Below are 13,859 nucleotides of genomic sequence, written 5' to 3' on the forward strand. Positions count from 1 at the left end.
GTTGTCTAGGCTGGTCTCGAACTCCTGACCTCAGGTGATCCTCCAGCTTCAGCCTCCCAAAGTGCCGGGATTACAGTTGTGAGCCACTGTGCCTGGCCCAAAATAAGATCTAAAATCATTCCTTCCAGATCTAAAATTTAGTATTTCAAAACAAGTATACAAATTCAGTACTTTTCAAGATTAAATTATCCTGTGTTTGAAAAGATGGCAGAAGAGGAGGAGCTGGAGGAGGAGGAGGAGGGGTGAGGAGCAGGAGGGGTGAGGAGCAGGAGGGGTGAGGAGGAGGAGGGGTGAGGAGGAGGGGTGTGGAGGAGGGGTGTGGAGGAGGGATGTGGAGGGGAGAAGGGGTGAGGAGGAGGGGTGTGGAGGAGGAGGCGGGGTGTGGAGGAGGAGGTGTGTGGCGAGGAGAAGGGGTGTAGAGGAGGAGGGGTGTGGAGGAGGAGGAGAGGTGATGAGGGGAGAGGGGTGAGGAGGGGGAAGGGATGTGGAGGGGGAGGGATGTGAAGCTTGAGGAGGTATGTGAAGGGGGAGAAGTGAGGTGGGGGAGGGGTGGTGTGGAGGAGGAGGGGTCTGGCGGAGGAGAAGGGGTGAGGAGGGTGGAATGGAGGGGGTGGTGTGGAGGTTGAGGAGGGGTGAGGAGGAGGGGTGTGGAGGAGGAGGGGTGTGGAGGAGGAGGGGTGTGGAGGAGGAGGAGGGGTGTGGAGGAGGAGGAGGAGGGGTGAGGAGGAGGAGGGGTGAGGAGGAGGAGGGGTCTGGAGGAGAAGGAGGAGGAGGAGAAGGAGGAGGAGGAGAAGGAGGAGGAGGAGGAGAAGGAGGAGGAGGAGAAGGAGGAGGAGGAGGGGGAGGAGGAGGAGGGGGAGGGGGAGGAGGAGGAGGAGGAGGGGGAGGAGGAGGAGGAGGGGGAGAAGGAGGAGAGGAGAAGGAGGAGGAGGAGGGGGAGGAGGGGGAGGAGGAGGAGGGGGAGGAGGGGGAGGAGGAGGAGGAGGGGGAGGAGGGGGAGGAGGAGGAGGAGGGGGAGGAGGGGGAGGAGGAGGAGGAGGGGGAGGAGGAGGAGGGGGAGGAGGAGGAGGGGTGTGGAGGAGGAGGAGGGGTGTGGAGGAGGAGGAGGAGGAGGGGTGTGGAGGAGGAGGGGTGTGGAGGAGGAGGGGTGTGGAGGAGGAGGGGTGTGGAGGAGGAGGGGTGTGGAGGAGGAGGGGTGTGGAGGAGGAGGGGTGTGGAGGAGGAGGAGGGGTGTGGAGGAGGAGGAGGGGTGTGGAGGAGGAGGAGGAGGGGTGTGGAGGAGGAGGAGGGGTGTGGAGGAGGAGGAGGAGGGGTGTGGAGGTGGTGGGGTGTGGAGGAGGAGGAGGAGGAGGGGTGAGCAGGAGGAGGAGGGGTGAGGAGGAGGAGGAGGAGGGGTGAGGAGGAGGAGGAGGAGGAGGAGGAGGAGGGGTCTGGAGGAGGAGGAGGAGGGGTGAGGAGGAGGAGGAGGAGGAGGAGGAGGGGTCTGGAGGAGGAGGAGGAGGGGTCTGGAGGTGGAGGAGGGCTGTGGAATTGGGGTGTGGTGTAAGAGGAGGATTGTGGAGGAGGAGGGGTGAGGAGGAGGAGGAGGAGGGATGAGGAGGAGGGATGAGGAGGGGTGAGGAGGAGGGGTGAGGAGGAGGGGTGAGGAGGAGGGGTGAGGAGGAGGAGGGGTGAGCAGGAGGAGGAGGAGGGGTCTGGAGGTGGAGGAGGGCTGTGGAATTGGGGTGTGGTGTAAGAGGAGGATTGTGGAGGAGGAGGAGGGGTGAGGAGGAGGAGGAGGGATGAGGAGGGGTGAGGAGAAGGAGGATTGTAGAGGGGGAGTGGGTGTGGAGGAGGAGGGGTGAGGAGGAGGGGTGAGGAGGATTGTAGAGGGGGAGTGGGTGTGGAGGAGTAGGAGTGTGCAGGAGGAGGAGGAGGAGGAGGAGGAGGAGGGGTGTGCAGGAGGAGGAGGAGGAGGAGAAGGAGGAGGAGGGGTGTGCAGGAGGAGGAGGAGGAGGAGGAGGAGGAGTGTGCAGGAGGAGGAGGAGGAGGAGGAGGAGGGGTGTGCAGGAGGAGGAGGAGGAGGAGGAGGAGGGGTGTGCAGGAGGAGGAGGAGGAGGAGGAGTGTGCAGGAGGAGGACAGGTGAGGAAGAGGAGGTGTTTGGAGGACAGCTGGTCTCCAGCTCCATGGTGGTGATGGGGGCTGAGCTCCAAGAGAAGGAAGCTGGTATTAACAGTTCGGAAGAATTTGCGGATTTTTCGAGCCCCCATTGTGTGCCAGGCGCTGGGGAAGTGGCACACGAGTAAACATGCCCCTGTGCTTGCAGAGTTTGGAGCCCTGTGGGGAAGCTGGATGTCAATTGCAGGTGGACCCGGATCTCCAGAAAACAAAGGGGTAGGGTGGGCATGAGCACTGGCTGATAGGCAGGTGGGGAGAGGGCTAAGCATGAGGGTCGTCTGCTTGGAGGGCTGGAGAAGTTGCTTTGGGACGGTTGACGGAAAGAAGAAGATGGTGGAGGGGGAGGATGATAGGAGACAGGCATGGCCTGAGTGGTAGAATATGGGGAAAAGCCTTACTGGAGCCAGAGAGGATTTTGGAGGGAGGGAGTGGCCGAAGGGTCAGGATGAGGCTGGCATCAGAGGGCCTTGGACAGAGGCAGGAGAGTAGGGAATCCTGGAGGGCTCCCTGGGGCTGCGGGCAGAAGGAAGCTGAGCAGGAGTGCCCCTCCAGGAGAGGCAGGACACAGGGCTGTGGCATGAGGAGTAGCCAGCGGGGAAAGGAGAGTTTTCTGTTTGTTCTGAGGAAGGAGACTGTGCATCTTCACAGGCTGATGGGGAGGTGCCATCAGAGAGGGCTAAGTAGAAGGCCCTAGAACATCAGCAAGTCCTTGGGGAAGGTCAGGTTGACATGGAAACAGGACCTCGTAAGGCATAGGGATGCTGGGGAAGGCGCGACGGGCCATGGGACGGAATGGGGAGCAGGTGGGACATGGAGGGAGCTGGCCCAGGTGGCCTGGATGGGAGGCAAGAAGGCCTCAGGTGGTCTGATGAGCCTTGAGGAGAGGAGGGCGTGGTTGCCCCAGGCTGCAGGAGAGGGTTGGGTCAGCACAGCCTGGAAGTGCTGGTTCTTCCCGCAGGGCTCCCAGCAACAGAAAGCTCAGCCCCAGTGATGTGGTGGCAGGTCTTGAGGAGGAGGAGTGGCGTGGTGGCAGGAGAAGGGACCTGAGGGTGTCATGGAGGCCACGAGCCAGGTGGGCCCGGGCAGAAGCAAGGGAAGATAAGAGAGGACGGGCAGGCTGAGAAAGAGGGGACAGGGAAGAATTCTCAGTGTGGTCAAAGAACAGAGTGTGTGTAGACCAGAGCGGAAATGGGGGCTCAGGAAGTTACAGTCAGAAACAGGATTTCCAAGTAAGATTTCAGGACAGTCACCTTTATGACAAGTGCTGGATGTGGCTGTTCGCGTTGAACCCTGCTGGGATGGGGGTCTGGGGAAGGGACAGGGCTAGAGGCCAACCCAGGACAGAGCATCTGGTGGAGGAAGGGCGGTGGGCAGGGGTGTGGAGGGGGTGCTGGCTGCGGGGGCAGCTGCCTCCAGCTAAGGGAACTGAGTGCCCCTCCACGTATAACAAGAAGGCCTGACCCGCAGCTGGTACAGGGCCTGCCTTGCCAAGGCTCCAAATCCTAGCTGCAGGCTGAGCCGTGCAGGAGGCAGTGAGAGCAAGGCTCCCCACCAACCCCTCACCCAAGTGAAGAAAAACACCACCAAATGCAGAGACAACCTCATTGTGCTGCTTTTAATTACGAAAGATGTAAAATGATGCATTATAAAACTTGGAAGCAACTTTATACAAATTCCAATCTTTAAATATGGTTGAACAGGGTGCCCTGGGGGTTAGGACACTGGCAGGAAATCTGATTAGTTGCTGAGATAGTCCCATCCACGAAGCACTGGACACATGCTGGGAACCATCTGTGCATAAATCAGAAGAGCCAACAAGAGTGGGAATGGGAAAGGTCTGCAAATACGCATATGGACTTGAAGATCCAACACCAGCCAGGTAATATACAGCAGGCAGAGGAGAAATGAAATAGGAGAAACAGGACAAAGGAGAATTCATGACATGATCAAGAAACCCTTCTCCTAACGCCCTATGTCCTAAAACCCACAACCATACAGAAAGAAAAAATGGAAATGCAGACAGGTTTTTAGTTCTATGCTGTTTAACTGCTATAAGTGAGAGTAGTACAATGGTCGATTTCTTGTGACAAAACTAAATATTGAAAAATAGTTTACTCTGAAGTATGCAGCTGCTTCAAATGCTGAGGACCACAACTGGTGGTGGTACAAAGGCCGCAGTGAGTGCAGGCTCACGTGCTGTGGGCCAGGGCGACCCTGCCTGTGGTGAGGCCTCCACACCTTCTAGGCAGAGTGGGTTGTATGATGCCCAAAACCTTTCACAAGAAAAGATCAGACTCATAGACCTAAGGACAAATTGAATTCAGTGCTGAACCATATTGCCCCCGGTGTACGCCCCCCAATCACTCCCCCTAGAGGCGTGTTTTCACAAGTCACCTGGAGAACGCCTGTGGGGCAGTAGGGTTCACTGTGTAGATCTTGGGGTGTCCTGTTGCCAGGCAGGGTGGCTGCTGTGCAGACAGACTGAACTGGGACCCGGATATGACGATACCCACGGGTAAGGCACTATGTGAAGAGTGACTATGCTGAGACCTCTGTTTTATAAAAACACAACTCTTGTAACATCAGCACCATCCCCTGTTGAGTGAGATTAGGTTTGGGAGCCCTTTGACACAGGAGCTGGCTTCTTTTGGAACACTGGAGTGCTGGGTAGCATTGCGACTAAAGGCTCTTTAACAAAAAGCCACCCCCTCTGAGATCCTGAGCACAAAGGGATCTGAAAGTGTAACTGGGAACAGGGCTGGCAAGGGCAGGCCAGCAGCCCTTCCTGAGCTGGAAGTCAGGCGAGGAGGACTCTGGTTTATTTCCCAATTCCACAGCCAAGATTTGGGGCAAATGTGAAACAGGAATACTTGGAAGGTGGAGGGGCACCCCATGAGGGTTATTTTAAAGATGAGAGGCAAGGTCAGAAGACAGAAATGGAATGAGGTCTGGGGAGGCTAACCAGCCCAGGGTCTTGTGACGACGACTTTTACATAAGGGACAGGTGTGCCAGATTCAGACCCTCATTGTACAGCCTTGCTCCTCTGGGTGGGGCAGTCCAGCGACCCTCAGTACACTCCAGGGTTTCCTGGAAGGGCAATGGCTGTCCAAGCAAAGGTTCTGGCATCTTCCGTCTCTCCTTCAGGGTTCTCCTCCTCTCCACCCTGTCCTCTCACAGCCTAGACCCCTCCCCTGCAGTGTTCTGCCCCCTTCAAACCTACTGGCTTCACCCAAGTTAGAGGAGGCAGGCGGTGGTGGAAATCTGGTCCATCTATTTTATGAGAAGATATTAATGACTAATGATGGTTCCATGAATTAGGCCTTCATTTTACTATAAACTATTTTTTCAACCTCAAAGAATGAATCTCTACTTGAAGCAATTTAGAGCCAAACACGGATCTGAGAAGGAAGATCTTCCTGGGTGGGGCCCAGCCAGGGGCCCTCAGGGCCCTCACCTGCTCAGCCCTTCCGGATGTACTCAGAAGACAGCTCCCACCTACCCGCGTGGAGCCCAAGGAGAATGCAGTGCCCGGCTTCACTGTGATTTGGTCACCTAGTGTTAAAAGCATATTAAAGTGCATGCTTCACCATAGGCACGAGTGCTAGAAAAGCTAAAGCTGTGAGAAGATCTGGCAGGGAAGGGGGACAGCTACAGGTGAGCCTGCCTTACGGCACGGCAGACGCACTCATTCATCACGCGCTGCACACATGGTTCTGCAGCACTCACTCCCGCACACGAGCGTGCTGCCACGCACATGTTAGGTGCTACGGGTTCAACAATGAATAAGGCACTGTCCCTGCCCTCAAGGAGCTGAAGGTCTAGGGGGGTGACATTAAACTCCCAACCCACAGAGACACAGCTCTGGGGAGGGATGGGGAAGCTCAGGGAGTGTGGTTACGACCTCAGCAGCTCCCTCTGGCTGCTCTTAGTGGGGAGGTCTGTGCTTGTCTGGAGGCCACTGAGTGTGAGACACCTGCAGTCCCTGTCGTCCTTCCCCACCCCCCCGAGAAGGAGCACAGTTCTCTTCAGGCTCATCAGTGCCAGGGGACTCTTTTCAGTGACTGATAAAATGGTCTTCCTCTTCCTCTGGTCCATAAGGAAAAGGTGTACTTTTCTGAAGCAGCAGAAACCAACTGGGAGAAAATGAAAATTAGCCTTCAGTCTGCCTAACTCAAGCCTGCCCTCGGACTTGTGGTAAAAACTTCATGTCATAATTCAGGCGTGGGAGAGAGCCGTGGGGGCCACTCAGCCTGGGAATGTCCCCTGCTGGAGGGCCTCGCCCTCCGGGTCAGGTCAGAGGAGGCATCGAGGTGCCCTCTCCGGTGCTGCCGCCCCGGGCTGAACCTCCCACTCCGGGCCCGCCTTGGGTGCGGACGGAGATCAGTGGTTCTGAACACTACACGATGCTGCACGGGCCTCCAGTGACACAGTATTTCCTACTCTTACACATCGACTGACTGGATGGCCAGTAAAAAGATGCAGTGGAGATGAGCTTTCCAGTTCATGGGAAGCTCCAAGCAGCCTGCCTGCTGCAACACGACTTTGGCCACAGGCGGGAGAGGCAGTACGAAGCTGTGTGATCTGGAGGAAGCCACAGTGTCTGAGATGGGACCTCATCTGAAAGCCTGGAGCCGTGGCATTGCTTCCTTCTATGACAAGATAACGAAAGCCCGCGGTGTCAGCTGGCTCCATTCTATTTTGGCTACTGCAGAAAAACATTCTTCTGTTCCACTGCCTTCTGTTCACAGTCTGTCAGCTCGAAACGTCTCTTCAACAGAGGGGTCCAGCAGGCCCATGCTGGAGTCACTTAACATGTTGAGTCCGTCCAGGCTCAGGGGTTCAATCTGCAGCTCCTCTTCCAGTGGAAATGGAGTGTCCACGTTCAGGCTGACCTCAGGCAGGCCTGCCAGCGCGCTGTTGAGGTCTTTGAACAGGCTGGTGCTGGAGTCTTCTGAAAGGAGTGGCCAGAGCGGAAAACAGTGCGGTTAGGAGGTGTGAAGGCTCCAGGCTACTAAGCAAACCCAGCTGATGACAGTCCCCTAAACTGCTATCCCACACATCCTGACCACCCCCAAGCCCACAGTTCTTGCCCTGGAATCTACATTCTTGTCAGTCAGTTGCATAACTCCCAATTTTTGCAGGTTTTTTCCTTTTGAACAGTCGTCAGTCACCTAAGATGAAATCTTTTTTTTTTTTTTTTTTTTTTTTTTTTTGAGACGGAGCCTTGCTCTGTCGCCCAGGCTGGAGTACAGTGGCACAATCTCGGCTCACTGCAAGCTCCACCTCCCAGGTTCATGCCATTCTGCCTCAGCCTCCTGAGTAGCTGAGACTACAGGCACCCGCCACCATGCCCAGCTAATCTTTTTTTGTATTTTTTAGGAGAGACGGGGTTTTGCCATGTTAGCCAGAATGGTCTCGATCTCCTGACCTCATGATCCGCCCACCTCGGCCTCCCAAAGTGCTGGGATTACAGGCATGAGCCACCACACCGAGCCAGATGACATCTTTCAGAAAAGGCTTTGACTACCAGGCCCACCGCCTTGTGTCACGGTCTCTGAGGCTGGACACCTGCATCTCAAAAAGTCAAGTCGACCCAGGGAATGTTCGCGTTTTGCTTTATATAATATTATGTTGTTTAAACTATCTTATGAAGGTTCCTAAACACACAACAATGTAAAAGCAGTAAAGAAGCTGAGGGGTGGCTCGCTCACCTGTCAGGATGGTGTTCGGGAGACTCCCGCAGTTGGAATACGGGCTTGGTCTCAAATGAAAAGAGTCCTGCAGTTCTCGGGAACCTTGTTGCACCAGAGGCACCTGGAAGCATCAAAGGTCACGTGAGGAAGGCCACACCTCTGTTTCCAAGGAGGAAGTGAGTATTGCAATGTGCTCCCAGAGCAAAACCTGACTTGCAAACTAATACATATTCCCTTCTTTCCAGGATCCCAGAGTGCTTTGCTCTTGTGGTAATGTATGCACAGTATTCTTGTCAGACAGGCAGACGCTGGGGTGGAGGAGGGGTCCCTGAGGTCCACAGCGTGGTGACTTTTGCCCAGCCCACTAAACCATCCCAAGAGACACCAATGCTCATGGTTTCTGTGGCCCCTCAGTCACCTCTCCGCAGCCTCACCAAGGCCTTTGCAAACTGCTTTCTGTGGGAACCCTTCAAAGGCGCTGTCTATAACCAAGGAAGTATGGACTCTTTTCTTCCTTGGTTGCTTTCTTCCTTTTTTTTTTTTTTTTAAAAGATAGGGTCTCTGTTGCCCAGGCTAGAGTGCAATGGCACCATCTCGGCTCACTGAAACCTCCAGTTCCCAGGCTCAAGCGATCCGTCCACCTCAGCCTCCCAAATAGCTGGGACCACATGCTACCATGACTGGCTAATTTTTGTAGTTTTTGTAGAGACAGGGTCTTGTTGCATTTTACCCAGGCTGGTTTCAAACTTCTGAGTTCAAGCAAGCCACTGGCCTCGGCCTCCCAAAGTGCTGGGATCATGGGTGTGAGCCACTGCACCTGGCCTCTTCCCTGGTTTCTAGAAAACTCAGAAGGAGGAAACTCAGGCAAGCTCTTCCCTATGAGAAAGCCTCTGTGAGGACTGGTTATAACTGGGGCCAATTTTAGGTTCCTTTCCTGAAATTAATTTTCTAAGCCATTTGAAAAAAATGTCTCAAAGAAGTTTCTATCATTTTTCAGGGAGACACTGATTCTCACCTAGACTAAAATGGCTCTTTAGGAAACGGAGGCAAGGAGGGTTGGTTCTTGCCACAATGTTCATCTGCGGCCTGCTTAGGAAACAGCTCTCTTAATTTTTTTATTATTATTATTATTTTATTTATTTACTTATTTTGAGACGGAGTCTTGCTTTGTCGTCCAGGCTGGAGTGCAGTGGCACGATCTCGGCTCACTGAAAGCTCTGCCTTCCAGCTTCACGCCATTCTCCTGCCTCAGTCTCTCGAGTAGCTGGGACTACAGGTGCCCACCACCATGCCCGGCTAATTTTTTTTGTATTTTTTAGTAGAGACAGGGTTTCACCATGTTAGCCAGGAAGGTCTCGATCTCCTGACCTCATGATCCGCCCGCCTCAGCTTCCCAAAGTGCTGGGATTACAGGCGTGAGCCACCGCGCCCGGCTATTTTATTGTTATTAAGTTCTTGGCCGGGTGCAGTGGCTCATACCTGTAATCCCAGCACTTTGGGAGGCCAAGGCGGGTGGATCACTTGAGGTCAGGAGTTCAAGACTAGCCTGGTCAACATAGTGAAACCCCGTCTCTACTAAAAATATAAAATTTAGCCAGGTGTAGGGGTCCACGCCTGTAACCCCAATTACTCAGAAGTCTGAGACATGAGAATCGCTTGAACCCAGGAGGTGGAGGTTGCAGCAAGCCGAGATCACGCCACTGCACTCCAGCCTAGGTGACAGAGTGAGACTCTGTCTCAAAAAAAAAAAAAAAAAAAGGTTCTGGAACTGTTCAACCCTTCTTCCACTCCTTAATCCATCGGAGGGCCCAGTCCATACTTTACTGAATACTACTGAATACTATAAAATCTAGAATATTAAAAATAGTCAATGTTAGGGAGAAACTAAACTGTAAAAGAAAGTGGCCGAGTTGAAAATACCTTACGGAACGAACTCCCCTCACTCCCCAGGACTGAGGTCTCCCCAGGAGGCCACACACTGTGCTGGGTGCACCAGCCTGGGTGCAGGCAAAATGCGGCACCACCTTCTGACTCTGCGGTGGGAGCAGGCGCCACACTCCCTATGCCTCAGTTTCAACATGAGGGCGCTGAGGAGGTGGGTGCTGTGTCCCTTCCAGTGTTCATGATTTTACAGTTCTACAATGAGAGTGTCATCAAAAGTCTCCTGCCAATTGTTCCAACAGTTCCTCTGCTGAAGCCTGATACTAAATAAGGCAGCCAGAGCCAGCATTTTAGGGCCAAAGAAGATGAAAGGCTCTTCTAGCCACAAAACACATCCAGAACCAGGGAAGTGGCATGTCTGGTCTGCTTGGTTCTGAGTTCTACACAATGAACAACCTAAATGGTACAGTTTATGCACCAAGGGAGGGGAAGGCAGGGGCGATCACCCACCTGTTGAGGAAAGGCAGGGCCTGGCCTCATGGACTGCTGGTCAAAACCCACATCTGGGAAGAAGTTGGTCAAAGATGAGCCCTTGAGGGAATAAGGAGATGACCATTTAGCTTGGAACTCAGAGCAAAACAAGCATTCCCTCCGCACCAACGCTCCTGCCAGGACTCACCTGGGCCGGGAGAAGCTGAAAGTCTGACTGTGGCAGTGAGGAGGCTGCCTGGGGCTGCTGGGCAGGGGCCTCAGGGGCGCGGGGCTGCTGCAGGAGGGGCTGGGTGAGCTCCTGGGGTGCAGGGTAAGGGGGTGGCGGGGACACCTGGGCTTGAGCTTCTGTGGGCAGGAAGGAAAGTTGGCTTCGGTCTGAGGACACCATCTGCAAAACAAACACACAAAGCCACTAACGAGGTTCTGCGTTTCTGGCGTGAAGTCCTCTAGGATTAGGAAATGTCAGTGAGAGGAAGCCTGAGATTTTCCTCACCGCGGTGTTCTGTGCAATGCTGTGAGAAGCCTGTTTCTCTTCCTTCAAAGCATATCTCAAATTTTACTTCCCCACAAAGCATGTTCCATTCAATGACAAGTTCTATTGTCTTAAAAGAACTAAACAAGAAAACAGCCAATTTAACCAATTTCCTTTCAGTTTTCTCCGTGAAAATCATGTTTTGTTTTGTTTTTTTATAGCCGTGTCTTCTAGTTAAAAGTGGAAGATTGAAAACGGCCCTTAGCTCTGCCATCCCCAAATCCTGTTAAAACAAGATACTACAACAACATTAACACGCAATAAGCATTAATAAATAACACTAAACAACAGCACAGAACACTAAATGACAACAAACAACACGAGGAGAAAGATAACGGGAGAGAAGAAAATGGCAACAAAAGCTGGAAAATGAGAAGCAGATGGCCCGGTGGTAACTGGCTTAGCAGAGCTGAGAAAACCCGATGCTAAGCTGGCAGTGAGGAAAAACCAGGAGGCAATCTCACTGACAGCACTTAGTCCCCACAGGGCTCTGGGACTGGGGACAGCAGGGAGCAGGGGGTGAAGCTAAAACCAGGAGGTTCTGGTCAAAGTTTGTGTAAGGGGCAGTTGAACCTGCAGAGCCCTTGCCTTGAGTGTGCTTCTGCGCACTGGCCCCCACCACCCTGCCACCTGCCAGGAGACTGGAAGGTTCTACTCCCGAGATAACAAAACTAAGGGTCTCTGGATATTAGAAGGTGAGGCACTTTACTAAAACACAGGATTTAGAAGAAATTTCTTTTTTTTAAATTATACTTTAAGTTCTAGGGTACATGTGCACAACGTGCAGGTTAGTTACATATGTATACATGTGCCATGTTGGTGTGCTGCACCCATTAACTCGTCATTTAGCATTAGGTATATCTCCTAATGCTATCCCTCCCCACTTCCCTCACCCCACAACAGGCCCTGGTGTGTGATGTTCCCCATCCTGTGTCCATGTGTTCTCATTGTTCAATTCCCACCTATGAGTGAGAACATGCAGTGTTTGGTTTTTTGTCCTTAAGATAGTTTGCTCAGAATGATGGTTTCCAGCTTCATCCATGTCCCTACAAAGGACATGAACTCATCCTTTTTTATGGCTGCAGAGTATTCCATGGTGTATATGTGCCACATTTTCTTAATCCAGTCTATCATTGTTGGACATCTGGCTTGGTTCCAAGTCTTTGCTATTGTGAATAGTGAATAGTGCCGCTATAAACATACGTGTGCATGTGTCTTTATAGCAGCATGATTTATAATCCTTTGGGTATATACCCAGTAATGGGATGGCTGGGTCAAATGGTATTTCTAGTTTAAGACGCCTAAGGAATTGCCACGCTGACTTCCACAATGGTTGAACTAGTTTACAGTCCCAACAACAGTGTAAAAGTGTTCCTATTTCTCCACATCCTCTCCAGCACCTTGTTTCCTGATTTTTTAATGATGGCCATTCTAACTGGTGTGAGATGGTATCTCATTGTGGTTTTGATTTGCATTTCTCTGATGGCCAGTGATGATGAGCATTTTTTCATGTGTCTTTTGGCTGCATAAATGTCTTCTTTTGAGAAGTGTCTGTTCATATCCTTTGCCCACTTTTTGATGGGGTTTTTTTTTTCTTGTAAATTTGTTTGAGTTCATTGTAGATTCTGGATATTAGCCCTTTGTCAGATGACTGGATTGCAAAAATTTTCTCCCATTCTGTAGGTTGCCTGTTCACTCTGATGGTAGTTTCTTTTGCTGTGCAGAAGCTCTTTAATTAGATCCCATTTGTCAATTTTGGCTTTTGTTGCCATTGCTTTTGGTGTTTTAGACATGAAGTCCTTGCCCATGCCTATGTCCTGAAGGGTATTGCCTAGGTTTCCTTCTAGGGTTTTTATGGTTTTAGGTCTAACATTTAAGTCTTTCATCCATCTTGAATTAACTTTTGTATAAGGTATAAGGAAGGGATCCAGTTTCAGCTTTCTACATATGGCTAGCTAGTTTTCCCAGCACCATTTATTAAATAGGGAATCGTTCCCCTATTTCTTGTTTTTGTCAGGTTTGTCAAAGATCAGATGGTTGTAGATATGTGGCATTATTTCTGAGGGCTCTGTTTTGTTCCATTGGTCTATATCTCTGTTTTGGTACCAGTACCATGCTGTTTTGGTTACCGTAGCCTTGTAGTATAGTTTGAAGTCAGGTAGTGTTATCCCTCCAGCTTTGTTCTTTTGGCTTAGGATTGACTTGGCAATGTGGGCTCTTTTTTGGTTCCATATGAACTTTAAAGTAGTTTTTTCCAATTCTGTGAAGAAAGTCATTGGTAGCTTGATGGGGATGGCATTGAATCTATAAATTACCTTGGGCAGTATGGCCATTTTCACGATATTGATTCTTCCAACCCATGAGCATGGAATGTTCTTCCATTTGTTTGTATCCTCTTTTATTTCATTGAGCAGTGGTTTGTAGTTCTCCTTGAAAAGGTCCTTCACTTCCCTTGTAAGCTGGATTCCTAGGAATTTTATTCTGTAGAAGAAATTTCACGATCGAATCTTAAGATCTCCACCTTTCTTTCCCAACCTGGCTCTCAGGATGCTGGAATCCAGATATGCTGAGGGTGTGACATTGGAAGAGTGTCCTTTAGGGAACCTGACAAGGCCTGAAGAGAGAAAGTCTTTTTTTTTGGAGACAGAGTCTTGCTCTGTCACCCAAGCTGGAGTGCAGTGGCATGATCTTGGCTCACTGCAACCTCCACCTCCTGGGTTCAAGCAATTCTCCTGCCTCAGCCTCCCAAGTAGCTGAGATTACAGGAGCATGCTAACATGCCTGGCTAATTTTTGTATTTTTAGTAGAGACGGGGTTTCACTATGTTGGCCAGGCTGGTCTCGAACTCCTGACCTCAGGTGATCCTCCTGCCTCGGCCTTCCAACGTGCTGAGATTACAGGTGTGAGCCACCACGCCTGTCCAGAGAAGAACGTAAAACTTATGACACCAGAAGTTTCCCAAGGAAATGACCAAGCTAGATCATTCTACAATGAAGACCACACTCAGCAGGCCTGCCCACATACACAGAGCTGCCAGCCAGCTTCTCAGTGTCCTTATTTTTTCTCATTTACATATTTTTATTTGGAAATGTTTATATCAGT

The 13,859-nt window shown here is 51.7% G+C and overlaps 1 protein-coding gene across 5 annotated transcripts in view; it reads right to left on the minus strand.

The window, feature by feature from the left end:
- Positions 1-3,746: 3,746 nt before the first annotated feature.
- The window catches only part of CRTC3 (CREB regulated transcription coactivator 3), a 119,342-nt gene continuing 109,229 nt past the window's right edge, over positions 3,747-13,859 (minus strand). For 3 of the 5 annotated variants that reach the window (XM_055277194.2, XM_055277193.2, XM_055277190.2), the window contains exons 12-15: positions 10,413-10,613; positions 10,244-10,324; positions 7,871-7,973; positions 3,747-7,110 (exon numbers count right to left, since the gene is read on the minus strand). In XM_055277194.2, the coding sequence (XP_055133169.1) occupies positions 6,902-7,110; positions 7,871-7,973; positions 10,244-10,324; positions 10,413-10,613 (594 nt within the window). In that variant the 3' untranslated portion in view covers positions 3,747-6,901. The remainder of the gene's footprint in view (positions 7,111-7,870; positions 7,974-10,243; positions 10,325-10,412; positions 10,614-13,859) is intronic. The other 2 variants (XM_063638566.1, XM_055277189.2) reach the window with 1 other exon arrangement.

This window comes from Symphalangus syndactylus, chromosome 5 (assembly GCF_028878055.3).
Source record: "Symphalangus syndactylus isolate Jambi chromosome 5, NHGRI_mSymSyn1-v2.1_pri, whole genome shotgun sequence".
Classification (NCBI taxonomy): Eukaryota; Metazoa; Chordata; class Mammalia; order Primates; family Hylobatidae; genus Symphalangus; species Symphalangus syndactylus.